Here is a 26881-nt window from a genome sequence, read left to right on the forward strand (position 1 = left end):
GGGGGGGGGGAGGGGGAGGGGGAGGGGGAACTTCATTACTAAACAGGGTTCAGAAAGGGAAATGATTGCAGCTGAACTAGCAAACACCAGTTCCACTGTAAACATTTTTAATATATGTGTTGAATTCATAAATAAAAATGCCATCCCAACATACTTTTTTCTAGAAATAAATTCTTCACCTTAGTGAACATCTGAGGTTCATGTATTGCATGCAAGTCATAATTATTTGTTAGTTCTTTTTAGTGGTCTTTCACTGTATCATCACAGAGCAATTCTGAAAATGAGTTGGTTTCAAGTTTGATTTGTCAGAACAGAAAAGAAGGAATGTAGAGGCCATATGTTAACTGAACAAATACAGAATATTTGTGATCCTCTTCTCTCCTTCCTATTCATCCAAAAATCAATCAACCATAACTTTTCAGATTAGGCTGAAATTAACCTCAGAGGGCAAACGAACCTGCACCACTCATGACTCAACATAGTTTTGGAGACTTACCATACTCCGACAGTTGATCTTATTCTGCTTTCTGAGTGACATAAGAGTTCCTATTTCAGATCGATAACCAGAGAAAATGTGATCAAAGAAAACTGATGGGGTTCCAGGGTGAGTCAGGATATAGGCATAACCTTGCATCTCCTTCCCACCAGGAAATCTCCAATGACCCTTCAAAAAAAATAGCGAGGAAAAGCAAGTCAGATCTTATGCTTACTCGGTATTACTCAGTCAGCTATTGAAACAATAAATTACAAGCCCATTGAGGAGATCATGAGCAAGCCCTACAGATTGGACTAGAGATTGAGAATGGGAAAGAAGAATATGGAACTAAAATAAGGTTATGTTACCCAAAAGAATAAAAACTAACAACAAATAATAATGAGAAGAGCTCAATTTGGATTATTTATTGCACAAGCACGTGAAAAATTCAAGATTTGCAACTAACAAACTCTAGGCACTGGTGAAAACGTAATGAAGGATGTTGAAGAACATCAATGGGAAGTTTGGAATGATACTAAATGAGACGAAATCCATTTCAAATCATTACAATTATTAGATTTACTATTATCTCATTAATTCATACAGGCAAATAAACTTTGAGCTCAAACGCATGGACTTTTTCAATGAGTCCGATGGACCCTAAGAGAGATGATCTGACACCAAAAAAGAACTACTGAAGACGTTTATAGCTTAGGTTGTTATGGTTTTCTTAGAATTTTTGCTGAATAAAGAGGTATTGACAAGCGAATTATGGAACATCAAGAGCAAGAAACTAAAAGAAATTAAATTTGACAATTAGGCTGGAATTTCTTCACTGATTCAAGGAGAAATATTCTTCCTCTTTTTCTTCTTCTTCTTCTTCTTTAAGAAGAATATTTCTCCTTGAATCAGTGAAGAAATTCCAGCCTAATTGTTAAATTTGATTTCTTTTAAAAAAAGAAATATTCTTCTTGAAGGTAATCACAGCTTTGCACTAGTGCCCCTAAAGATTCTACAGGTGGGGTTACATCTCATCGTGACAAATCTAACTCTGAATAGCATTTGTAGCAGTTCCCAGGGCTAAAGAGTACATTTAGATCCCTCACTTGACGGATCCAACGACACAATGCCTGAGAAAAGTATTAAATTGAATGAATGATCAAGAAAGGCATAAAATTGGTTCAGGCAAGTGGATATGATGAACTAGCTGCCTTGTCATAAAGTCCCTTTTATCATTGTTTAAGATCAAAAGAGGAGCCTCTTTACTCCTCTACAAAATACACCAGTAAGAATAAAATATTAGAAGCATATTTACCTGTGTAGAACCTGTATCATGATTCTCTATAAAGGTAACAGCACGAGATGGCCACCACCCAACAACTCCAGGAGGTTTTCCCTTCTGATCCGATAATCGCCAGTATTCGCATCTCTCAATTGCCTAATAACGTTGAAGTTGAAAGGAAATGCTGTTAACACTGGAAAAAAGTGATTCCCAACTGCTTCTCTTTCTTTTTCATTATTATCATAAGTACTGCTGGCCAAGTACTTGTATCCAATATGCCAGGAGCAAAGTGTGAGACACTTACAGAATGAAGAATTCCCTTTGTTGTCACATCAAATGCTCCTGCAGTTCCATTAGTAGCATTAATCCAGTCAACAATTCTCTGCCGATGCGCATCTTGATTGTGATCCATCTCTCCGTAAGTGTAACTGAGTGAATCCCAATACTCACCCACAGCGAAAAAAGGCTCAGTTGCATCCAAGTAATCCTTCACATAACCACCCCAGAACCCACGAACAAAATCAAGCCTCCATCCATCATAACCAATTTCCTCCCTGGAAACCAGCAGAGTCATAAAATTTGTCACAAGATGACCTTTGAAGTTGGAACATTCTTGAGTAAGACTTTGGAAGAAAGTAAAACAGAAACAATTATATTGTATCCTAATGTAAGAAAACAGCATCTTCATACAATATAATGAGGCAGAAATACCCATGAAACAGATAAAATACCACCTTCTTACACAGTTTAACAGTTGAGCAACTTCACTTGGTATTCAGTCTTCTTCATGAGTGGGTGCAATCAAAGACACAAAGACAGTTACTACCAACGGAGCAGACAGGATAAAATGATAACATCTTGTGGTCATGGATAAGATACTAATCCTGCTTCTATATGCAAGTGAATAAAGTAAAGAGCTACTGATACTTTTTTCCTGATTCACAAGAATGGATAGTGCAGCAAAGGAAGCAGCTGTTGAGTCTTCAACTATCAGTCGAAGTATTTGTTTCTGAACGTCATAAAGGATATTGGTTGCACCTCATTTACTTTTCACATTTTGAATCAAATCATTAGTGTGGAGCAAGTAATCTAGTCCTTTGGCCAACCACAATTTCAATTTTAACTGCCTTCAGTTACCAATTGCTTTCTTTGAGATCGTGGTAAAATTCTTGAGAAAAATTGACATCTGATGTCTTCCAGAACGATAGCAGTATATTTCAGCTCTTCTCTTTAAGCACTAAGTTTCCATCTACCGTCTCTTTCCAATTCTTGCCACGGAACACATCAATCTTCCAAAACCTAGAGGTCCTTTCTGAATCACCAGATATTTATATCCTTTTGGCTTTTTTTTTTCTAATGTGCTTGACATAGACATAGTACAGATCTTTTCTTGGTCAACAAATTCTAATTCTGATTGACAGACATTAAATTTACTTCAAAATCATCAATATATAATTATTGCTAAAGATGCTAGGTCACTAAATACTCAGGCATAACAAGTACAAAAATGACATTCTCTTGCTTTGACCATCAGAAGGTGTTCAGACGAAAATAAAACAGAAAAAAGAGGGAAAAAGAAGAACATTGATATAGGTCAAAAGCTAAGAGAATTAAACCTCAGCCAGTGTAACCATTCCTTGATATCCTTTCTCACAAATTCCTGGGAATGATCAATGTTAGGAGCAGCATGGAAATTATCTCCACTACTTTTGTTACCCCTTCCCTGTAGAAATAAAAGGTAGTTCAGACATCTGATTCAGCAGATCTTGTAAAAACACGTCAGTATATCATTATGGAAAGGGAAGCAATAATGCCCTGAAATCCACAATATCTGAACTATTCTTGGCTAAACCATAGTAGAGGAGTTGCAGAACATTGCTTTGGCGATTAATAGATGTTCTAAAGAGTAACATAGTCAATTTGAAAGCACGAAGGAAAATCAAATGAATATAGCAAAGTGTGCCTCCTCACACCCACCATATATAGCAAATGCATATATATCATGACGAGGGACGTTAGCAAAACCCATATATAGAAACACTTAGACCTTACATAAATTCCAGCTGCAACAGCACTTTGAGAAAGTTTCCTTTGCTAGTACAACAGCAAGGCAAAATCTAAAGAAAAGCACACACCTGGAAATGTGGATCATCAGCAACAACTGCACGATCATCCCAATTTAAACGACCACCAAAGATATTCCATATACCATTTTGATTACGTTCACTTGCACATCTATGATTTAAGACAACATCACCGAGAACCTTGATGCCCACTTTATGGAATTTCTTTACAGTAACTTTCAATTCTTCAAAACTACCATATCTGATAAAGATACAGAAAAACAACGCAAAAATTGAGATACCCTAAACAAGTCAAGATAAAAAAGCACAAACCGAGAGAGCAATAAATTTGCTTCATTAAGTCTCATTTGATCTGGTAGGAACTATCTAATCATTGTTCAAAATGAAGGATAAAAATAAGATGCTAATTCTGTACTAAGGAATAGCCTACTTGAACCAGAGAAAGACGGAAAGAAGAACCAGTAAATCAAAATAACAAAACAGGTGTTCTTATTGTGGTTATTTTGCATGTTTAATCATAACAAACAAGTAGAAAATGAGAGATATGTCTGATCTTCTGCTGGGAAAGAGGAATGCGTGGTAAGAGCAACGCGCCCCTTCTTAATTGTTGGCATATCCCCGTAGTTTAACTTCAAATAAAGAGGCTACTAGCCAAGAGAAACTGAAATTCTCATCCATAAAAACCTTAACATTAGACTGCCCTTCCTAATGTTTGGCGCATATCCTATTTTAAATTATAACGAAAAAAAATAATAGAACTTGTATGAGATACTTAGAACTTCATCTCATAAATCCAGAAGGGATATCCATGACTTAAGCTTTAAATATGACCAAAAATGGAAGTGAAGAGAATTTTTATTATAATACCTGGAATTTAAGTTATATAAATCCCTAGGCATGTAGCCTTCCGGTGACACCGAGTCAGTTGGTGGAGGTAACCAGATGACACTGAATCCAAGCGAAGATAACTCTGCAGCTTTTTCATGTAGCTCCATGTACCATCTTCCAGATTTATGAGATTCCCAATTAAAACCTTGGCACAAAATTTCAAATCCTGTACCAGTCCCTGAAGATACTTTGATATCAGGTTGTGAAATCTCAGCTTCAGAAACAACAATTTCTGACATTGTTGGAATTGAACTTCTGAATATACTATAAGCTTCCGCGGCAAGCTTCTCAATTTCTTGAAGAATGTTTTCCTGTGTTTCCTTGCTTTTTGTCCTCCGACTCTTTTCAGAGGAAATGCCAGTCACCAAATTCCTTATCTCCTTTATTATTTCATCAGTATACACAGAGCCTGCTTGTTTCTCCTCAGGAGCGCGATTGAGTATCTCTGAAGAATTTGACTCTTCATCTTGTTTTCTCTCCTCCAAATGTATTGTGCTAGACGGATGTATGCCATTTGACAAAGGTATATAAAAGTCGTTTCCCTTACAATTCAACCATGTATTTTCACCCAGCTTTACCACAAAAACAAATCCGGAAAGTCCTCCATCCAAAGTAAACAGTCCGGACGAACCATTGCCTCCCTCTTTTCTCTGTCACGAGAGCATATATCATCAATAAGCAAAGAATAGCTGGTCTTAGAAACAAAAAGTTACTAGTTCTATCTGGTCAGAGAGAGACATTTTTCAAAGAAAAGTGAGCGAGATGATAACAGAGAAAAGAGACCACAACTATTGCATGGCAATTTTGTTTCTGAATATGGATCAATTCTAAGAAACAGTAGCAATCTGCATAAATCTGTCCGAGAGATAAACAAGTATTTGAGAAGAATGCTAGACATATCATATAAGACCCTTCCATCATGTTGGAGATTCAGGGCAAATCAAAAATACTGCAGTTATAGAAGGGGAAAACATCGGAAACTTTTAAGTGCTTGACAACAGAAGCGACCTTGTTTGCCCAGGTTTGCCCTAATCTTTTCATGCACTCATGTTTGGAAGCCCTCAAAATAATCAGTAGTTCAGCATATTGTTCATGTTCGCAAACAGCTAACTTTCTCATAGTTTCTTCTTTAATCACAGTACACAAACATCAGGCATCGTCTCTGTTTACAGATTAGACATTCAACTTATTATCTAGCTGATTCTTCAGTTCCCCTAAAGAAACTATGTTCTAATTGTCACTAAGTAGTTGGACTTTCCCTCTAATAGAAATGAGCAAACAGATTAAAATGTTGGGAAAAAAAGGTCAGATGTCCCTTTAATCATAAAAGAAGAAGAGAAAGGTCAGTTGCTTTGATGTATGCATGCTTGTACAAACTTGAACATTTTAAGCAGAACCTACCCTGTCCCAGCAAGCCCATCTCCTGTCCAGAACTATTGGGCCAACTAAGTAGTGTCGCAAAGGCAAAGATTCCACGTCCCATGGCAACTAAAATGGTAAGCAGTATATAGCAGGTCAACTTAGTAGACAAGTGACCAAATGGGAGAGGGAAAAAAATGTACTCATCTCCCAAAAACCAAAAAAGAAAAAATACATTAACTTATTCTTTTAAGACTGTCCCAAAATTGTGCCAACTTTTCTTAAGAGAGAAGTTCTTGTACAGTTTACATACTCTAAAGGTCATGTAAGAACCTATTTTACAATTTACAATACGTCTACTCTATTCTAACTCTAAAACCACAAAAGTCAACATAGTGTGCCAACATATTCCCCACCAAATACTGAATAATTCCTTTAATTAACATGCTGAGTCACTGAGTCAAACTAAGATGATTAATTTGGATGAAGGGAGTATCAATGAAGGTTCCAGGCATTAAGCACTTCGCAAAATCCTTGATTGGATGTTACTATAGCCACTAATCCGAAAAAGCAGGTTAGCGAATCTGGCTGGTGGAATCCAACAACTTACTGGTCCGGAGCAGATTCACATGGCAATTTCATATTTTGTTCTCATAAGTACTTTTTTTAATATACCAGCACTAAGATAGTGCTTACAAAATTACATCACTAGCCTAGACTGACTCCTTTAAAACGATTCACACGGCACTTCCATTGGCTAAAATATGAATATGAAAATGCTCGTATCCTTGCTAGACTATATTGAACCACACAAACAAGGTAAAATTGGACCAGCAGATTAAAATCTTAAAATAGAAAAGGTTATAACATCCTCTCATTCATTAAAGAAGAAGAGAAAGGTTAGTTAATCTGGATGTGGTGCACATGCTAGCTATTACAAACGCACAACCTTACACATTGCACATGTCCAGAACTATTTAGCCACTATCAAGCAGAACGTGTAGGGAGGCCAACAATTTCCATTTTCCAAGGCTTCTCAAATATTAAAAGCAGTAGATCTGGCCAAGGAATAAACATATGACCAATGGAAAGAAGAAAAAAGGAAGAAAAATTAGTACTTCCTCTATCCCAGAAAAGTAATCTTACTCCCTTTTTTGGACCATCCCAAATTGTGTCCACTTTTCCTTAAAAAAACTTCAATACAGTTAACACATGTGGAACCAAATTTTTCACTTTAAAACACAATTTTACTCTGAAACCACAAAAGTTATCACATTAGGCCCACATATTCCCTACCACAAATACTAAATAATTCAGTGCCTGGAAAGTTTGTAATCCAAAAATAAGTACCTGCAGCAAAGTCCTCAATGCCTTATTCTTGAACACAACTGTTTCTGCTGGATATGGTGTTGCAGGAAGTTCCCATGTTTTTGCATCATCTTTGCAGACTCCCCAGTGAAGAACTACATTCCCTGGTAAGTCGGTATCTATACACAAAATATTCTTGGCAGTCTCTGGGCAGTGCTTAACAGAGACACTAACTGTGTTATCAACAAGAGTCTCTTTTACTATGACGTGCTCTTCAAAGAACCCTTCAAGGCACTTGCTTTTCACACTAGAGCCATCACTGCTGCTTGATTCCCCTTTAGAGGTAGCAGCTTCTGGCTTAAGGAGGATGTTTGACAGCTGCCCTAGCGGTCCTGCAAAACAAGAAGAGCCATCGAACTATTACAACTTGAATATTACTCAAACAAGACATAGATATAAAGGATCTTTCTGCCCATGCTGATATTTCAGCTACTTCATAATAACGGACTGATAACAGGTAGAGGTAAGGTTTGCGTACACATTACCCTCCCCAGACGCCACTTGTGGGATTCCACTGGGTTTGTTGTTGTTGTTGTTATAAAATACGTATTATTATAATAGTAAATTGCTAGGAAATATAGAAATTCATAACAGGTAGTGTCAATAGATATAACTCTTGTTTACCCTAGGTGAACACTTCTCATTGTTAGAAAAGATAGATTTCGACATATTTGAATTGTTTTTCCTCGGGAGGAAGTCAGCCAAGCTAATATGAAAAAGAGGTGATATAGCTTGCATAGAAGGGAAGAGGCAAGAAATATGAACATATGGCATAAATTTTACAACAAAAAAGTGTCCTAACCCGATCCCTTTTTAACTCCAACAACATTAGCGTCGTCGTCCAAGTAGTCAAAAAGAGGAATCTTGAAGTCCCTCCCTCTGTGCTGATACCAAACTCCAGTTTCCTCATCCTGCATCATCAAAATAAACCGGAAACGGAAAACACCTTCACAACCAAAAAAGTGAACACCAAAGCTATTAGAGGAGCAGTATACATGAAGATGTTTTTTGTTGATGTGTCGTAAGCAGCATAATACATAAAGAAGATAGCCTAAACATTTATGCGTAGAAGTTCACCTTCAACACAAAATTTATAGCTGCAATAGACCACTTAGAACATATGTCAATCTTCACTTCCTGAAATGTTTCTCCTTCCAAAATCGTGGATGACCCTTTCAAAGGAGTTTCAATTGCGTAATCCTGTAATGGCAATGAAATTCACATTTAAAGAAAAATATGAGAAAGGAAATGTAGGAAAAAGGTAGACGGACAACTTCACGGAAATTGAAACTAAAGTGATTATATCCACATTTAGAGTTGTAATATTAACAGAGCAAGGACGAGGCAAACTAGCAAGAGAAAGAGTAGTAGACACCTTTATGGCGATCGAACCCGAGGGCCGCATCTCTGGAGGAGGTTGATCCCATTCACTGCCAGAATAAAAATGCAAAATTTAGAAACAACGTATCCAGCGTCTTTAGGTATTCATCGACTATTGAAACACAAGTTCATGAGCTATAAATCTCCAAATTAAAACTAAAAGTCTAGATCATCCCCATCTGAAAGACAATTGGCAGAGCTAGCTTGGAGAAAGGGGTTTCAATTGAATCTCCTTCACCTAAAAATTATACTGTTCAAATAGGGTAAAAACTAGTAGTTTATTTGTTATATGTAAGTTGTTGAATCCCTTGATATGAGGTAAAATTCTAGTAAAGTGGCAAAGGGGATTCAAAATTTTGCTTTAGATCATAGGTTCAACCCCCCATGAGACCATTTTGTATCCCCTAGTATAAAATCCAGGCTCCACCACTGCTAAAGACTAAAACTTGACATTAAAGGTAAATCCTTTCTATACAAGATATTGTATAATTTATTCACCTTAGTTATTTCTACCTCCAAAGCACAAAAACAGCAGTACTTCCATTATCAAACCAGACTAACCTGCCAGCGTCACCAGCATAATGGACCCCCCAATGAAGAATCCATTTCCCTGGCACACTACATCCCACAGAGAGGTGCCAATTCTCTTCATCTTTCCCCTTATCTAATTTGATGGCTATCTTTCCTTCAGCCTGCAATGCTAAAACAAGCCAATCAACACCTCAGCAGCTCTTAATCTTTCTCTACTTCACTATTGGGAAAAACATATTGCACAAAGCACAAATATTTAACAAAGAAAACAGAGGAGATTCAAATATATTACTCCCTTCAATTTCAGTTTTTGTGTACCTATTTGACTAGGCACAGAGATAGAAACGAATATTTTGAAACTTGTGGTTTTACACATGCCATAATATTCGTGTCGTCATAAAAACTTGGCATTAAGAGTAAACTTAAAAGTTTAAGTTAAATTGCTTCCAATTTTAAAAAAAGGTCGTTCTTTCTGGAATAGACCAATAAGGAAATAAGGTCAAATAAACCAAAAACTACATATCTAAGAATGAAGGCCAAAATTTCAAATTTCAAATTTATCTCTCTCATTTTTGTAAGCTTGATCAATTTATCTTCTTCTTATTCTCCTTATTTTTTCTTCCTCTTGAGCGAACATAAATGTCAATAGTTGCTTCTCCAGTTGTCCAAAGATAGGATAATATTCAGGAAGCAATGACGGAGACAATACACCTCCCAGAGTTTTATATAATTTTTACACTTGACAATAATTCGATTTGAATAAGTTGAACTACTCCGTTAACAAATAGGATTTTTTTTTAAATTGTTAACTTAACAAGAGGAAGTTTTTTAAAGAATTGGCGGCAAACCGCGAAAACTCAATTCAGGTTGCTCCAAACACTCCCTAATTCCTACAAAGCGTCCCATTTCTATTGATTCAATGAATTTCAAGCACAAAAATCAGAGCTAAACAAAAAATAGAGCACGCAATATACAAATCTGCGAATCTCTGACTTAATAATACATATACAGACGGAAAAAAAATCTAATACAGTAGTTTACCCTTTCCGGTCGTTTCACCGAGAAAGTCTCTGTTAAAACGACGTCGGACTGTTCCGATGTCTCCATGACGGCAGTGTCGGTGGAGCTAGCTCGGACATCGAACGTCACTCGGCGACGCCGGAATCTCCAAGTTACGTTACCGGAGAGCGGCTTCCGAGAGTAATTTAGAGAAAAATGAGGGGTTATTTTTGGATTTAAATAAAGTTTTGGGCTTCGCCGGAGACTATGACCGACGAGAGGCTCAATAGTAACAGTCGACATTTTTTTTCCGGGTCGCTAGATCTCTCACCTGAAAAGCATGAGGAAAAAAGAGAGAACGAAAACGATTTGGTTTGTCAGATATATATAGTGGATAATTATTGCTTTTTTGGTTCTCTGCTGTTCAAACACTTTCTTTTCATCACATAATCTTTACTCCTTTTAAAAGGATTACGAAAAGTACCCCTAAAGTAATCTGAATTAGCGATCAGGCACCTCACTTTTAAAAAGAATGTTGCAATAATAATTTATAATTTATAAAGTAATGGGCAAAATCAGGGGAAAAAGAAAAAATATTTGCTCAAGGGGTTGCACTTTCCGTCGGCTACAGACATGAGACTTGTTGGAGAGTACTATTTTCTATAATACTTCCAACTTTACGTAGATTCGAAGTTTCTCTCTCTCTCTGAATTCGTGGTCCCAAACTGAAATAATATCTAAAATATCTCAATTCAAATGGCTTATTTGATAAAGACCTGCCATTATTATAATAACTGGCTATCATTTTTTTAGTTGGTTTGAATTTACTCTAAAATAATTTACTGTATTTTTATATATTCAAAAAGGAACAAATAAGCGACACAGTGAAAAAAGGTCTATATTTTGCTTGGATCTTACTCCGTTCTAGAGAGCTAATTAATCTTTAGGCATGAGGAGCACTAGTTGTATCATTTAACTATCTATATATTATATTAAAAGGAAAATAGCATGTATTGTGGTTAAGCCAAGTGGCAAGCTAAAATAAAGCCACTTGGCACTTTTAGGACAACATTAATAATTATAAATTATAAATGAAAACATAATTAATCGAAGTAACTTAATAAATCTTATACATAATCTAAATAGATCTTAGACAAATCTAATTTATATATTTATATTTATATTTATACATCTATATCTATATCTATATCTATATCTATATCTATATTTATATCTATATATTGATCCAGTCATAGATTTTATTCTATGTTAGCTAGAAATATGGAGGTAAAAAATTAATTAAAACTATACTAAAAAAATTAAAAAATATAAAAATACATAAATTGAGATAACATATGACTATTTATATTTTGAGTAAGTTAAAATATAAAATAAAACTAAAATTTACTTAAGACGTTAAATATTTATTGAGTTTAAAATTTAATAAATTCAAACAGCAAAATAAGATCTTACATAAAGTATACAAATTATTTATAAGTTAACAGAAAAATTAAATAATCACTAAAACTATTTTAATAACAAGAATAATAATGTCATGTTAATATTGATAAATCGGGCAATTAAATATTTTATATGTAAAATATTACAACGTTTAGATATAATGTGTTCAAACAATTAAGAAAATATTTTTGTATGATTAGTATTTGAATTGAGTGCAGTTAGTTTAAGTTTGAAATCATAACATAATTTTTTAAAAATACGGTCCAATTTAGAAAATAGAATGATAAACATTATTTGAATTTGAGATGAGAAAGTTATTTAATTTTTATCTATATTATATTAGAATGAGTGTGGTAGAAATAGATATTAAATTCAAACGAGCTAATAAAAATCCACATGACAGTGTAATAATATTAGGAATTGAATAATATAATAGAAAAAAAATAAAAATTCAGATTTTTTATCATAGAGAAAAAGGGTAAAGAATAATTTAAATTTGAGATGATAAAGTTTTTTATATTGTAATAAGAAAAGTCATAATATGGATAAGTCCACGTAACTCAAGTCTAATAGATAAAATCAAAAACTAAAAATATTGAATAATAAAAATAAATTAGAGATAATGTGAGCATATTTATAATCACACGTTTAGAAAATAAAATAAAGTAAATATACAATACTTAAATATATTATTAAAAATTAAATAATTGAAAATTTTCAAGAAATATTTTTAAAACAAAATATATATTTATCTGTATTATATTAAAGAATAGTAGTTGATAATGATATTAAATAAAGTTACTTGTTAATCAAAAGTCACATAACGTAATACGACTATATATTAGATTAAAAAAAAAAGCAAAATTACATTGAATTATTAAAACTTTANATTAAATAAAGTTACAAGTTAATAAAAAGTCACATATCGTAATAAGACTATATATTAGATTAAAAAAATAGCAAAATTATGTTAAATTATTAAAAATTTACTATTAGAAATGAAAGGGAAAGACTATTTGAATTTGAGATTAGAAAGTTCTTAAAAGCCAAATTTGTATCAAAAGATTACAAAATAAATGCACGTAATACAAAAAATAATTATAAGAGAAAAATTCAATAGATTTGAAACGTTATAAAAGAACTTATATATTAATTTTTAGACTAATTCAAAGTTATATTTTAAAATAAAATGTGATATATATGTTCCCGACAGTGAACTAAATATAAGAAAGTTATCATACTTCAATTTGAATTTTTAATTGAATAGAAAATTAAAATTCTGATTATTTTGAGTATAGGTAAAAAAATTATGTATAAAGAGGAAAATAGAGATAGTTCGAGGATACTTATATTTTTAAATTTATTAAAAATAAATAAATTAAATTATTAATATTACTCAAAAATATTATTAATAGATTTTAATGATGAAAGAGATCCGAGTAAGAGGAGAATAGTATAAAAATACATTAAATTTCAAGAATAATTTTTTTTACATCTATTGATGATTATTAAAAGGGTAATAAACAAGATTAATAAAAGATCACATTATAGTATAACAATCTAAAGTAATAAATAATGCAAAAACTATAAGCAAGGAACAAAAAAGAGAAAAAAAAATTATGTCTAAAAATGTAGAAGGATAAGAATATTTGAATTTGAGATGAAGAATAAAGTGGTAGTAAGAATTTTGTTAAAATAATATAATTTAGTGTGCTCAACAAGACAGATCACAAGTTACACATATAGTATTCTTTAATATTGACCGTAAAATATAATACAAGTGTCAAAATCATGGGTTTGGGTTATTACAGATGTCACACCTCCTTTTTTACACACCTACCCCGAAGGATATTGTATAAGGTAGTTTTTCCATTTAAAGTGACATTATTCGAAATGGGATTATTTATTTATGTTTAGAGTCGCCACTTGGGATAGGTTTGGCTTTTGGTGTCCCAAGTCACCGGTTTAACTTAAATCCCAAATCGAGGAAAATTTCGACTTCTCAATTGGAGTCTGCGAACCAGAAATTCTGAATAAGGAATTCTGTTGACCCGAGGGAAGGTGTTAGGCACCCCCGGATCCCGTGGTTCTAGCACGGTCGCTTAAATTGCTATAAATGGCTAAAATCTAATTTTTATACAAGTTTTTGACTTATATGCTTTTTAACTTTAAACCGCTTTATTATTATTTTTAATAAGAATTGCAACGTCGTGAAAATGTATCTCGAACCACGTCGCACCAGTACGCCCGTAATTTTTGACACACTTTGACTTCGTTGAGATTTGGATTTGGGTCGCATAAATGCGCACCCGAGTTTAGGAAAGTAAATTATTAAATCGCGCCTAAAGCGTCTAACGAGTTATTATTTAGGGGAAGGCCGTGAAATTCACTAAACGGCCCGTCCCGGATACTAAGTATCAATTCAAGATTAAATAAAAGCATAGGTTATTTATGTCTAGTATAGCCCACCTCCACTATTTGAAAAAAAATAATTGCCTAAATGCCAAGGAACTAGATTTTTACTCAGGGTATAATGCTGGTTCAAATAAAAGGAGCAGCCCACGTTGGATTGCTGAATGGCCCAAACAAATATTAACTAACATTGTTGTGGACCTGGTATGCGAAGCGCTGGGCTCCAGGTGAGCCCAATATCCGCATCTTAGAGACAGCACAGATACTGCTCTATTTTGAACTGGGCCCAGTGATTAAAAGCCCACATCAAGCTGAAGCCCAGATTCGATTTTCAATGCTTGGGCCAAGGGCAAATCGACAACCCTTGAAGCTCAAACATTCTAACTCCAATATTAACTTCAAATTCCACCAATAATCTGAGAAACCTTCGAGATAAACACAATTAATGTCTGTTGTATAAATGGCTAAGTTAACGTTTACACCTTAACACCAATTGACACCAGAATATAGATGGTAAAGCATTCAACATCTTAGTTTACGAGTATAGCAAAGAAATTAAAGGCTAATAACATACACAAAACAGGATAATAAATGCTAACATCTCCCCAACCCCAAAACAATGAAGCATAGATCCATTCCAGTAGGGTGAATTACCCATTTAGTAATCAGCCTAATGAATTACAGGTCATTACTATTACACCATTCTATATTCAGATTAGATCAGTAGGAGACATAAGGAAGTTAAATTGAATCAGCTGATTTTAAAAATGCAGAAGCTTCAAGCACACGATTGTGTGGTTATACATCTCAATTTGGGCATATTAAACTTCATGTTCATCCTCTTTTCACACACAAGAAGGTGAGATGAATACCTGGGAATTTGAACACAAAAGAAAGGTAGGGAGTCAGCCGTAATAGTCAATAATCAGCAGCAATGATTTAACATCCAGCAACAACTTTGAACCAAATCTGACCCAGGACTAATATATTAGCTAACCAAAATCAATTACAACCCATAGATCATCCAAAATAACTCGGATGCATCCAAAACAATTTGGAAATTGAACCAGGACACTCCAGAATAACTTCACCAATCAACACTCGAACAAAACAATGCAACTCCACACTACAACTTGAAGCTAAGCTAAAATCGTAATGAAACAGTAGTACATTTTTAGGTTTTGGTTTTCTATTATTTTTTAGGTTTTGTATTTTTGAATTTCGAATTGAAATCTGACAATTATAAGAAGAACGCTATTTCTAATGGATGGAATCTGGGATTTCTTATACTGAAAGCTTGAAAAAACCTCCTTCACTAAGGCAATTCCATGCCTATTTATAGGCAAACCAAAAAGTGCTGGAACCTTCTCTCATTTACCCTCCCCTAAATAAGACCTAAATGTGCCCACATGTGACCTCCCCAGTACAATTTATTCCTGTTTGCTGATTTCCCAAACTGCCCTTACCCCTTCCCTGAACCAAAACAAATCAGTAACTACCCTAATTTCCTTTCGTCTCTAATTAACCAACAACCAGTCTTAATTGATTAACATTAAACCTAATCTAAAGACCAAGAAACACTTATAAGCATGACTAAAATAACAGTAAAAAAATCATAAGTTAAATAAAACTAAACCCTAACTTTCAACATACAGAATAATAAAGAAATTAATTAAGAAAACGCGAAAAAGAAACTTACTAATAATAAGAACTCCGGCTAGCCGCTGACGTCCGAATCTTTCAAGATTTTTGACACGTAACATCCCTAACCATGTGTTTTCGCAAGAAAACACCTGGTTAAGGATATTACGGTCCAAAATCACAAAGATTTTGGGTTAGGGTTCTTGGCCGGAAAATTTAAAAAAAAAACGAATTCGAATCGTTCCGGCCAGATTCGAGGAGTACGGTTTGAATATTAGGGACGAGAAGGTTAAGGCGAGTCTATGGAGTAAATTTGGGGTCATTTGGCGTAGGTGACGCACTGGCCGGAAAACTTTAAACGTATATTCGAAGCTTTCTGTGTAGATTCGAGGTATAGGAATACGGGGAGTGGAAAGAGGAGGTTGAGGGGAATCGATGGTGTTAGTTTGGTGGCCATCGGCGTAATTTGCGTCTTCGCCGGCGGCGAGGTTGACGGAGGGTATTAGGGCGGCGTTACATTCTCTAGGGTTAGAGGTGTATGAGAGAGAGACGGTGAGAGGGGGTAGGGGGGGAATTTTAGGACAATTTTATATTAATAAACCTAGTTAGTTCCGGACCGTTGGATTGATGAGATCCAACGGTCATGATTCAAGAACCATGAAACGGTGTCGTTTAGACATTAAGGGGGCTGGACCGGGTTGGTAGAAGTGGGCTGGTTCAGGGTTGATGTAATTTTGGGCCTGGAGGTTGATTTAATACTTGGGCTCCGAATTTATTAACAATGGCCCAATTCAGGGCAGCCTTCTTATTACACTTTGTTTGTTTTCTTGTATTTATTCATTTTGCTTTTTATTTTATTTTATTTTATTTTGTATTTATTTATTTTTCTGATTTTTGTAAAATGCTGAAATAAAACTAAAAACAAATTGACTCTAACAATTATATTTTCTAATTAATTTCCAAAGAGAAATGCAAACTAATACCAAAAAAAATGCAAAATGGACCCTTTTTGTTATTTTCTTAACATTTTGTTCTAAAACAAATTAATACTAAAATACGAAATTAAATCTTAAATGCAAAAAGTGCATATTTTATTTTCATATGAATTAAAATGCACAAATAAAAATGTAACAATTACCAAAAAATCCACAAAATTCACAAAAAATTATAAAATACTAAAGAAATTGTTTTGTTTGAAATTTTGGGAATTATTGCTTAGGGCAAAAATCACGTGCTCACAGCTGCCACCTCTTTGCCCGAAAACACGAAGAGTTTTCGTGCAAAGATAAGTGAGCGAAAACGAGCGATTTTTGCCCGCTCACATATTCCGCGTGAAGCATTTTTTTTGAAAAGTTCGACCGCACCTTGCTTCAGAAGTTGCCTACATATCCTGGGCTAAACAGGAATCAGGTCAGTGTAGTTCGGGAAGGTTTGGTAGCCGGGACTACCAGGAGCTGTGATTTCACTGCTGTTGTTGCTGCTACTGCTTGCTGACCCCCTTATTACACCAAAAGGAAAATCAAAGCTAAGCTGGCTATGCCTATCAACTATGAGTTACAAGATTCCTATCTATAAATCTCTTGAAGCTTGATCTTGAGTCTTAGCTGATTTTGCTGTAGACCCCGATCTGAATGTTGATGCTCGCAAGTTGTAGGTGTTTACTTCTTCACGCAGCATTGGGTCAAAACAGGATCAGCGGAGCTTGTGACTACAATAAGATTTTGAGCAATCCGCACCCTTGTTTGCTTCACATTTTAGTTTATCTCTTTTTGTTCTTTTCTTCTTTTCTTGATTCTGGGTTGATATTCATTCCATTGGTCATTTCACACCTTACGTCTTGAGGTCGACCTGCTTCAGATACCAAGACAAACAAAAGAACGAAATTTTCTGCCCCAGTTTTCACTAGGAAGATTCCGTGAGTTAGTTGTGACACATATCTAAGCAATCAAACCAGGAATGTGTAGAGAGATTCTCGGTTTTGCCGGGATATGGAAAGAAAAGGCTCCACGGTTTTTGGCCGGGAGATCCTCGGTTTTTTGGCCGGGATTTGGAAAGAAAAAGCTCTACGGTTTTTTGGCCGGGAGATCCTCGGTTTTTGGCCGGGATTTGGAAAGAAAAAGCTCCACGGTTTTTTAGCCGGGAGATCCTCGGTTTTTTGGCCGGGATTTGGAAAGAAAAAGCTCCACGGTTTTTTGGCCGGGAGATCCTCGGTTTTTGGCCGGGATTTGGAAAGAAAAAGCTCCACGGTTTTTTGGCCGGGATTTGGAAAGAAAAAGCTCCACGGTTTTTGGCCGGGAGATCCTCGATTTTTGGCCTGGATTTGGAAAGAAAAAGCTCCATGGTTTTTTGGCCGGGAGATCCTCGGTTTTTTTTTTTGATTTGGAAAGAAAAAGCTCCACGGTTTTTTGGCCGGGAGATCCTCGGTTTTTTGGCCGGGATTTTTAAGGAATAAGATCCTATGCTACCATGATTTGTTTTTCTTTTAGGATTTTCATTTTTATTTCTTTTCTTCTTTCTTCTTCTTTTGTTTTCCTCTTTTATGTTTTCCTTTTATTTAGCAAAACACATGAAAGAACTTGGGGAGGGGAAGCTTCCTTTTGGTCGTTTTCCTGCTGCAAAGCTGTTTCAGCGCTTGCGCATTTCATTTCTTTTTGGACTGCACCTGCTTCTTGCACGGTTGCTTTGAATTAAACCTGTTTTCAACAAAGAACAATTTGTTAGTTTGAAACGGTGGTTGGTTTTGTGGCCTTGATCATCTCAATTGCTTGATCCCGGCCCCATTTTCGTTGAGAACTTTGTTGTTGGTTCGCCTTGAGGGTGAATCTCTTTTCAAACTGACCGGTTCAGCCTTAGGACTTCATGATGACTCGCCCGTGTGGGCTCTAGCCTTTTCACTTTATTCTGCCCTTGGGACCTTTGCCTTTGACTTCCTTTCTTTTCCAATGTTCTTGCTTCGAAAGCATCTACCACTATGGTTAGTCGAGATTGGCCTGACGCACTCGCTGAGGCTGGATATTTCTTTGACTCTGACCAGGCAGAGCCCTGTGAAACCAGTCCTACCACCTTTTCTTTGTACTAGTTACGGAATCAGAGTTAAACCGAAAGGGATTCAAAGAGAAGTATGCAGAAAGGCAATCAGATGAGTTTAAAGAGAAGCATTCCTTTCGGGGGAAAAGGAGGACTTATCTGGGGTACATGCTGGCTTCATGAACATGACATGCTTCTTGGACTGGAAGCCCGACCCACACAAACTTTCCAACTTCCCGTGAACCCATTGATCCGCATTTCAAAACCAGGGAACCTTGCCAGGACTCTTTTAGTGATGAGATGCCTTCTTTTCGGCCGACAGCGCCCTTTGCGGGTTTTCGCCAATCGACCTCTCTCATTTCTCTTCTCACCGACGCCCGATAGTGCTCTTTGCGAGTTTTCACTAAGCAGACTCTCTCATTTTCAGTTTCTCTACTCACCATCGCCTTATGGTGCCCGAAGGTTTTCACCGATAAGACTCTCTCATTTTATTTCTCTCAATTTGCATTGTGTCAGATTCCAACAATGACGTTTGCCACTTCCATGCCTTTGTCAATTGATCGGAAGGACTTGGACAAGGTTTTGGGGTAAAAAGAATTTCGGGCGAAACTACAACTTTGGAACCAATTCGGCGGATTCATGGCCGAACCATTATATCATCTGCCCCAGTTTCATTTTTTGGGGAAATTGGGATTTTTGCTTTGGTGTGACTGAACCCCAGAGAGAGGCTGCCTACGTACCCTTTCGGGATCAAGTCAAACGTAGTTCAGGCAAATAATTTTTGTTTTTGTTTTAGCTTTTGTTTTGGTTTTTGTTTTCTTTTTCTTTTTCGTTTTTTTTCTTTCCTTTTCTTTTCTTTTCTTTTCTTTTTCTTTTCTGCTGGTACTTCCGGGTTCCAAAGAGGGTGATCGAAGAAGAGTAACCGGCTCAAAGGGTTTACAAAGTATTGATAGTGTTTGGGTAGCGGGAAGGAAAGCCTTCGTCATCTAAATTGCACAAAAGCCAGCGCCACAGGAAGTCTAGACATAGTACCTTTTTACTGCATCTGCATTGAGTGCTGTCTCAGGATCATTTCCTTCGATATCTCCCAGATACAGTGTTCCTCTTGGCAATATCTTTCGAATTATGAATGGACCTTTCCAATTAGGGGCAAACTTCCCTTTTGCTTCCTGGTGATGAGGGAGAATGCGTCTGAGTACCAGCTGTCCCACTTCAAAATTCCTGGGACACACTTTCTTGTTATAGGCGCGGGCCATTCTTTGTTGGTACAACTGCCCGTGACAAACTGCGGCCATCCGTTTTTCATCAATTAATGATAATTGCTCTAGTCGGGTTTTAACCCATTCACTGTCCCCAATCTCCGCCTCAACGATTATCCGGAGTGAAGGAACCTCCACTTCTACGGGTATGACTGCTTCAGTACCGTAAACCAACAAGTACGGTGTCGCTCCAATTGACGTACGTACTGCGGTACGATATCCCAGTAATGCGAAGGGTAGCTTTTCATGCCATTGCCGGGAGCTTTGAATCATCTTTCTCAAAATCTTCTTGATGTTCTTATTCGCTGCTTCGACGGCACCATTGGCTTTTGGCCGATAAGGAGTAGAGTTTCTGTGCGTTATCTTGAACTGTTCACATACCTCTCCCATCAGACGACTGTTCAAGTTTGCAGCATTGTCGGTAATGATAGTTACAGGAATGCCGAAGCGGCAGATGAGATTGGAGTGCACAAAGTCTACCACAGCTTTCTTGGTGACCGACTTGAGAGTGATTGCCTCAACCCATTTTGTGAAATAGTCAATTGCCACCAGTATGAATCTATGACCATTCGAAGCTTTCGGCTCGATCGGCCCAATGACATCCATGCCCCAAGCAACAAACGGCCAAGGTGCTGACATCGGATGGAGTTCTGTTGGAGGTGCATGGATCAAATCCCCGTGCACCTGACATTGATGGCATTTTTGAACAAAGCTGAAACAATCCTTCTCCATAGTCATACAGTAATAGCCGGCTCGCAAAATTTTCTTCGCCAGTACATAACCATTCATATGAGGTCCACATACTCCTGCGTGCACTTCATGCATAATTTTTCCAGCTTCCTCGGCGTCAACACATCTTAGCAAGTTGAGGTCCGGGGTCCTTTTATACAAAACATCACCGCTTAAGAAGAAACCGCTCGCATGCCGTCTAATGGTTCTTTTCTGATCTCCGGTGGCCTGCTCAGGGTATTCCTGTGTTTTCAGAAATCTCTTGATATCATGATACCAGGGCTGACTGCTAGGTTCCACCTCAACCGCATTACAATATCCGTGCTTTTCTTTGATTTGAATCTCTAGAGGGTCAATATGGGCATTGCCTGGGTAAGGCAGCATTGAAGCTAGAGTGGCGAGTGCATCGGCTAGTTCATTATGACACCGAGGGATATACCTGAATTCTATCGACTTGAAGCGTTTGGCGAGATCTTCCACATGTTGTCGATAGGGAATGAGCTTAACATCTCGAGTCTCCCATTCTCCTTGGGCTTGCTGGATAATCAAGTTAGAGTCCCCCATGATTAATAAATCTTCAACATCTTGGTCAACTGCCATATTCATGCCCATGATACAGGCTTCGTACTCAGCCGTATTGTTTGTGCAGAAGAATCGGAGCCTAGCTGTTGCTGGGTAATGCTGACCATCGGGTGATATCAAGATTGCCCCAATGCCTACACCTCTTGCATTTACTGCTCCATCAAAGAACATTTTCCAAGCACGAGTGTCCTCAGAGATGGCTTCCACTGAATTTACTTCCTCATCCGGGAAGTAGGTACTTAATGGTCGGTATTCCTCATCAACCGGGTTTTCAGCCAAATGATCTGCCAACGCCTGGGCCTTCATTGCCGTGCGAGTAACATAGACCATGTCAAATTCAGTGAGCAAGATTTGCCATTTTGCCAGCCTCCCAGTGGGCATCGGTTTCTGGAATATGTATTTCAAAGGGTCCAACCTAGTTATTAAATAAGTGGTATGGGCCTGAAGATAATGTCTCAGCTTTTGAGCGACCCACGTCAGAGCGCAGCATGTTCTTTCCAACAAGGTGTATTTGGCCTCGTAGCTGGTAAACTTCTTGCTCAGATAGTAAATTGCATGTTCTTTTCTTCCAGTTATATCATGCTGCCCAAGAACACAGCCAAAAGAATTTTCCAACACTGTCAGATATAAAAAGAGAGGTCGCCCATGCTCCGGTGGGACCAAAACTGGAGGATTTGACAAATATTCCTTGATTTTATCGAAGGCTTCTTGACATTCGGATGTCCATTTGATTGCCGCGTCTTTCTTCAACAGTTTGAATATGGGCTCACAGGTGGTAGTCAATTGAGCGATGAATCGACTGATATAGTTTAGCCTGCCCAACAAACTCATCACATCTTTCTTAGTTCTTGGAGGAGGTAAATCTCGAATGGCCTTTATCTTTGTTGGATCCAACTCGATACCCCTCCAGCTGACTATGAAACCCAGGAGCTTGCCTGATGGGACTCCGAAAGCACATTTAGCTGGATTCAACTTCAGATCATACTTGCGCAACCGTTCAAAGAACTTTTTCAAGTCTCGAACGTGATCACTCTGAGTTCGTGACTTGATGATCACATCATCCACATACACCTCTATTTCTTGATGCATCATATCGTGAAAAATAGTGGTCATGGCTCTCATATAAGTTGCCCCAGCATTCTTCAGCCCAAACGGCATGACCCGATAACAGTAGGTACCCCAGGGTGTGGTGAAAGCTGTCTTCTCGGCATCTTCTTCATCCATCAACACTTGGTGATATCCTGCGTAACAATCCACAAAAGACTGTATTTCATGTTTGGCGCAGTTATCAACAAGGATGTGAATGTTAGGTAAGGGGAAGTTATCTTTGGGACTTGCTCTGTTCAAATCTCGGTAATCCACACACACCCGGGTTTTCCCGTCTTTCTTTGGCACTGGAACCATATTGGCCAACCATGTGGTATATCGGACCACTCGGATTACCCCCGCCTTCAACTGTTTTGTGGCTTCTTCTTTGATCTTATCACTGATGTCAGTTTTAAACTTCCTTTGCTTTTGCTGCACGGGTGGACAGTCGGGGTAAATTGGCAATTTTTGCACCACTAGATCCATACTTAGTCCTGGCATGTCGTCATATGACCAAGCAAACACATCTTTAAATTCGAACAGGAGTTGGATTATCGCATCTCGAGTTTGCTCATCTGTGTGGATGCTTATTTTGGTTTCCCTTATTTCTTCGGCAGTTCCCAAATTAACCGGTTCAGTGTCATTCAGGTTTGGCTTAGGTTTGTTCTCAAATTGTTCCAATTCTCGATTTATTTCTCTAAAAGCCTCTTCTTTATCATATTCCGGTTCTTGATTCATTATTTCACAATTAGACAGCGTATTTGAGTCCGGGCATGAAGTCCGCGAGCATGTCATGTTATTTAAAGTCGCATTATTAGGACTGAAAGGAAAAGATGAAAAAGAAAAACAACAAAATTAGAAAGAATAAAAAGAAGAACGGACGATGAAATATTGATTTCATTTCTTGGAATTGAAAAGATAACAGGGTTTAAATTCAGGAATTTAAAGACAAAAACTAAAAGAAACACCCGAGCTACACCCTGAAATAACTCGGGATGCAGAAAAGGTTGCAGGGCTAGTCTACCGGGACTCCCGCCTAATCGGGAATGGCGTAGCCTTCCAGTTTTGGAGTTTAGCATCTGGTCCCATATAGAGCATCTCAGCGGTGCTAGTCCCTTCCCCTGGCTGAACCATGTTGGTTTCATAAAGCATTTGTCTCATAGCTCCACATATATCTTCGATTTCCTCAGCTGTGAACAACTCATCATCCCTTTCCTTGCCATACTTGGTCTTGACAAAAGTATCGTAGAGATATGGCAATGGCTGTGGCAGAACCCATCCTTCTTTCTTTCTTTCCTCGGCCCATTTCTCATCATCTGGGATAGGGTGGAAGCCTACTCCGAAGAACTTTTCTGCTATGGGTAAAGTTACCGGCTCAGATATTCCCTGTAAAGCTTTTCCCAACCCTTTTCCTGGCTTGAAACCATGTCTAATCATTTCTCTGGCCACCATGATTGAAGCATTAGACAGGAAAGGCTGAGGACAAGGATTTCCCTCCTCGTACTGATCTGCTACCACAATCTCAAAGGCTTGATAAACAATATGCTCACTTCCTTCCCTTGCCTCCAAACATGGGATAGATGGATCGCAATAAATGGACTGCTCGTCTTCTCCGTGGACCACGATTTCCTGGTCTTTATACTCAAATTTTACCATTTGGTGGAGAGTGGAGGGCACAGCTCCTGCAGCGTGGATCCAGGGCCTCCCCAGAAGGAAGTTATAAGATGTATCCATGTCCAACACCTGGAAGGTCACCTCAAACTCTACCGGACCTATGGTCAATATCAGGTCAATTTCACCTATGGTATCCCTCTTAATACCATCAAAAGCTCTCACACAAACATTATTTGGACGAATCCTTCCTGTCCCAATTTCCATCCTTTGCAGTGTAGAGAGTGGGCAGATATCAACCCCCGATCCTCCGTCTACCATGACTCGCTTGACATAATAACCTTCACACTTGACGGTTAGATGCAAGGCTTTGTTGTGAGTTGCGCCTTCAGGAGGCAAGTCATTCTTACTAAAAGAGAGTTGGTTGATGGCGAAGAACCTTTCTGCCATCCTTTCGAGCTGCTCGACTGAAGTTTCAATTGGCACGTATGCCTCATTCAAAGTTTTCATCAATATCTTCTGATGTTCGGAGGATTTTGTCACCAATGATAGCAGGGACACATGTTCCAGATATTTCCTGAATTGATCCACTGTTTCATAATCCGGCATCTTCATTTTCTGAAAGAAGGCTTCTGCTTCCTCCGCACTCACTGGCTTCTTGGGTGGGAAGCGCTTTCGAGCGGCATGGTTTACCTCATGTATATTTGAATATTTCTCAACAGAGGTTTTCCCTGGAAGTTCCCCTGAAATTTCTTTGCCCTTGTATGTAACCACTGTTTGCTGATAGTTCCATGGCACTGCAGAAGGGTCTGTCATTGGCTTGTGTGGTACGCGTCCAATAACCACTGGCTCATTCAGCCGAGATGGCTTAATTGTCTCCCGGACCATATAAGCTCCTTTTGGTACATATATTGGTGTTTCCCCTTTTACTTCCGCTTTCCTTGGAACACTGACAACCAATGGTTTTTCCTGGCGTCCTCGCGGAACATAGAGAATTCCGTTCTTAGGAGAGTCTATTTCCACTTTTGTCTCAGGTTTCTTTTCAGGCTCAGTATGGACAGTTTTATTCTTCTTTTCCTCTTTTCCTTGCTTAGAGGGTACCTTGGGCTTCTTTTCTGCATCGGCAATAGCAATTATGGCTTTCAAAGCCGGATCAAACTCCCTGTCTTCACAAATCATACCGATTACCGGCCCGTTGTGGTGAGCGGGCAACGGGTTATTAGTCACATTCGGGGTTTCTTCATCCCTCAACACTATTTTCCCTTGTTCAATCAAATCTTCCACAGCTTTCTTCAATGTCCAGCAGTTATCAGTACTATGCCCTTCAGCTCCTAAATGGTAGGCACAATGGACCCCTCGTTGATAAGCTGGAGATTCTGGGTTTTGCCTGTTTTGGGGAATAGGCTGCAGCAAATTCATCTGGACGAGTTTCGGGAACAGACTGGAGTAAGGTTCACCAATTGGCATAAAATTTGGTCGTCTGGGTGGTTCTCGAGGGCGGAAGTTATTTTGCGGTGGTCGGGGATTATATTGGTTCTGGTAAGGAGGTTGATTTCTTTGGAATGGAGGTGGATTTCGGTTAGCTTGTGGTTGCGGTCGGCCGAAGGGTTGTTCATTCATGATCGCATAAGATGTAGGAGCATAGGTGTGAGCACGTGATTTTTTCCCTAAGCAATAATTCCGAAAATTTCAAACAAAACAATGTTTTCTAGTATTCTATAAATTTTTGTTAATTTTGTGGCATGCTTTGGTAATTGTTGCATTTTTATTTGTGCATTTTGATCCATATGAAAATACCAAAAATATGCATTGGCATTTAGGGATTTAATTTCAAAATTTTAGTATTAATTAGTTTTAGAATAAAATGTAAAGAAAATGGCAAGAAAATAGTTCTATGCATTGCTAATTATTGCATTTGTCTTCAAATAGAGTTATAAGTAATTTTAAGAGTTAAATAGGGTAATTAAGTCTTTGATTTGTTTTAGCATTTTATAAAATTAAAAAATAAATAAATACAAAAATACAAAAAGGAAAAAAGAAAAGAAGAAAAATTAAAAGTGGTCTTAATTGGAGACCAAAATCTGGGCCAAAACCAGTTAGCCCAAACACAATGCTCACGTCCAGGCCCAACCCGTCCCCTGCCCGGTCCAGCCCCCCCCACCCCCCCCATAACCAAAAACGACGTCGTTTGGCAAATCGATCGTAACCGTCCATACCCCCAAATCTGACGGTCTGGATCCGATCTTCCATTTCTAATAAAACTGTAATAATCTTTATACAAAATCAACGACAATCCCCATCCTCCTCGTACAAACCTTAACCCCGCCTGCCTCCGCCGTCCTCCACCCTCCTCCGCCCTAGCCCCACCGCCCCTCCGCCGTCCGCCGCCGGCCGGAAATCGTCGCCGCTGCCGGCGATGCTTCGATTAACCCCAAAATTACACCCCAGATTCCCCTTCTCCTCCTTTACATGAATCCGCTGTCCTTTACGTTCAAATCTTACTGGAATTTGTCGAATATCCGTTCAAAATTTTCCGGCCAAGTCGCCGGTTATGCCAAACGGTCCCAAACTCACACCACAGAACCGCCTTAACTTCCCCTACCCAACCCCCATAGCCACTTGTCTCGAACATGGCCGGAATTGCTCAAATATCCGATCGAAAATCCGGTCAAAACCCTAAATTCTCCAAACCCCACCAAATTAATAC

General features: G+C 37.9%; 1 protein-coding gene across 1 annotated transcript in view; it reads right to left on the reverse strand.

The window, feature by feature from the left end:
- Positions 1-10809, reverse strand: part of LOC109235294 (alpha-amylase 3, chloroplastic) — an 11669-nt gene extending 860 nt beyond the window's left edge. Inside the window, exons 1-12 of the mRNA XM_019401353.1 lie at positions 10409-10809; positions 9398-9528; positions 8832-8886; positions 8534-8656; positions 8259-8367; positions 7439-7788; positions 4709-5379; positions 3893-4082; positions 3374-3480; positions 2062-2311; positions 1791-1913; positions 497-664 (exon numbers count right to left, since the gene is read on the reverse strand). Of these exons, the coding sequence (XP_019256898.1) occupies positions 497-664; positions 1791-1913; positions 2062-2311; positions 3374-3480; positions 3893-4082; positions 4709-5379; positions 7439-7788; positions 8259-8367; positions 8534-8656; positions 8832-8886; positions 9398-9528; positions 10409-10669 (2538 nt within the window). The 5' untranslated portion in view covers positions 10670-10809. The remainder of the gene's footprint in view (positions 1-496; positions 665-1790; positions 1914-2061; positions 2312-3373; positions 3481-3892; positions 4083-4708; positions 5380-7438; positions 7789-8258; positions 8368-8533; positions 8657-8831; positions 8887-9397; positions 9529-10408) is intronic.

Source organism: Nicotiana attenuata, chromosome 12, assembly GCF_001879085.1.
Source record: "Nicotiana attenuata strain UT chromosome 12, NIATTr2, whole genome shotgun sequence".
NCBI lineage: Eukaryota > Viridiplantae > Streptophyta > Magnoliopsida > Solanales > Solanaceae > Nicotiana > Nicotiana attenuata.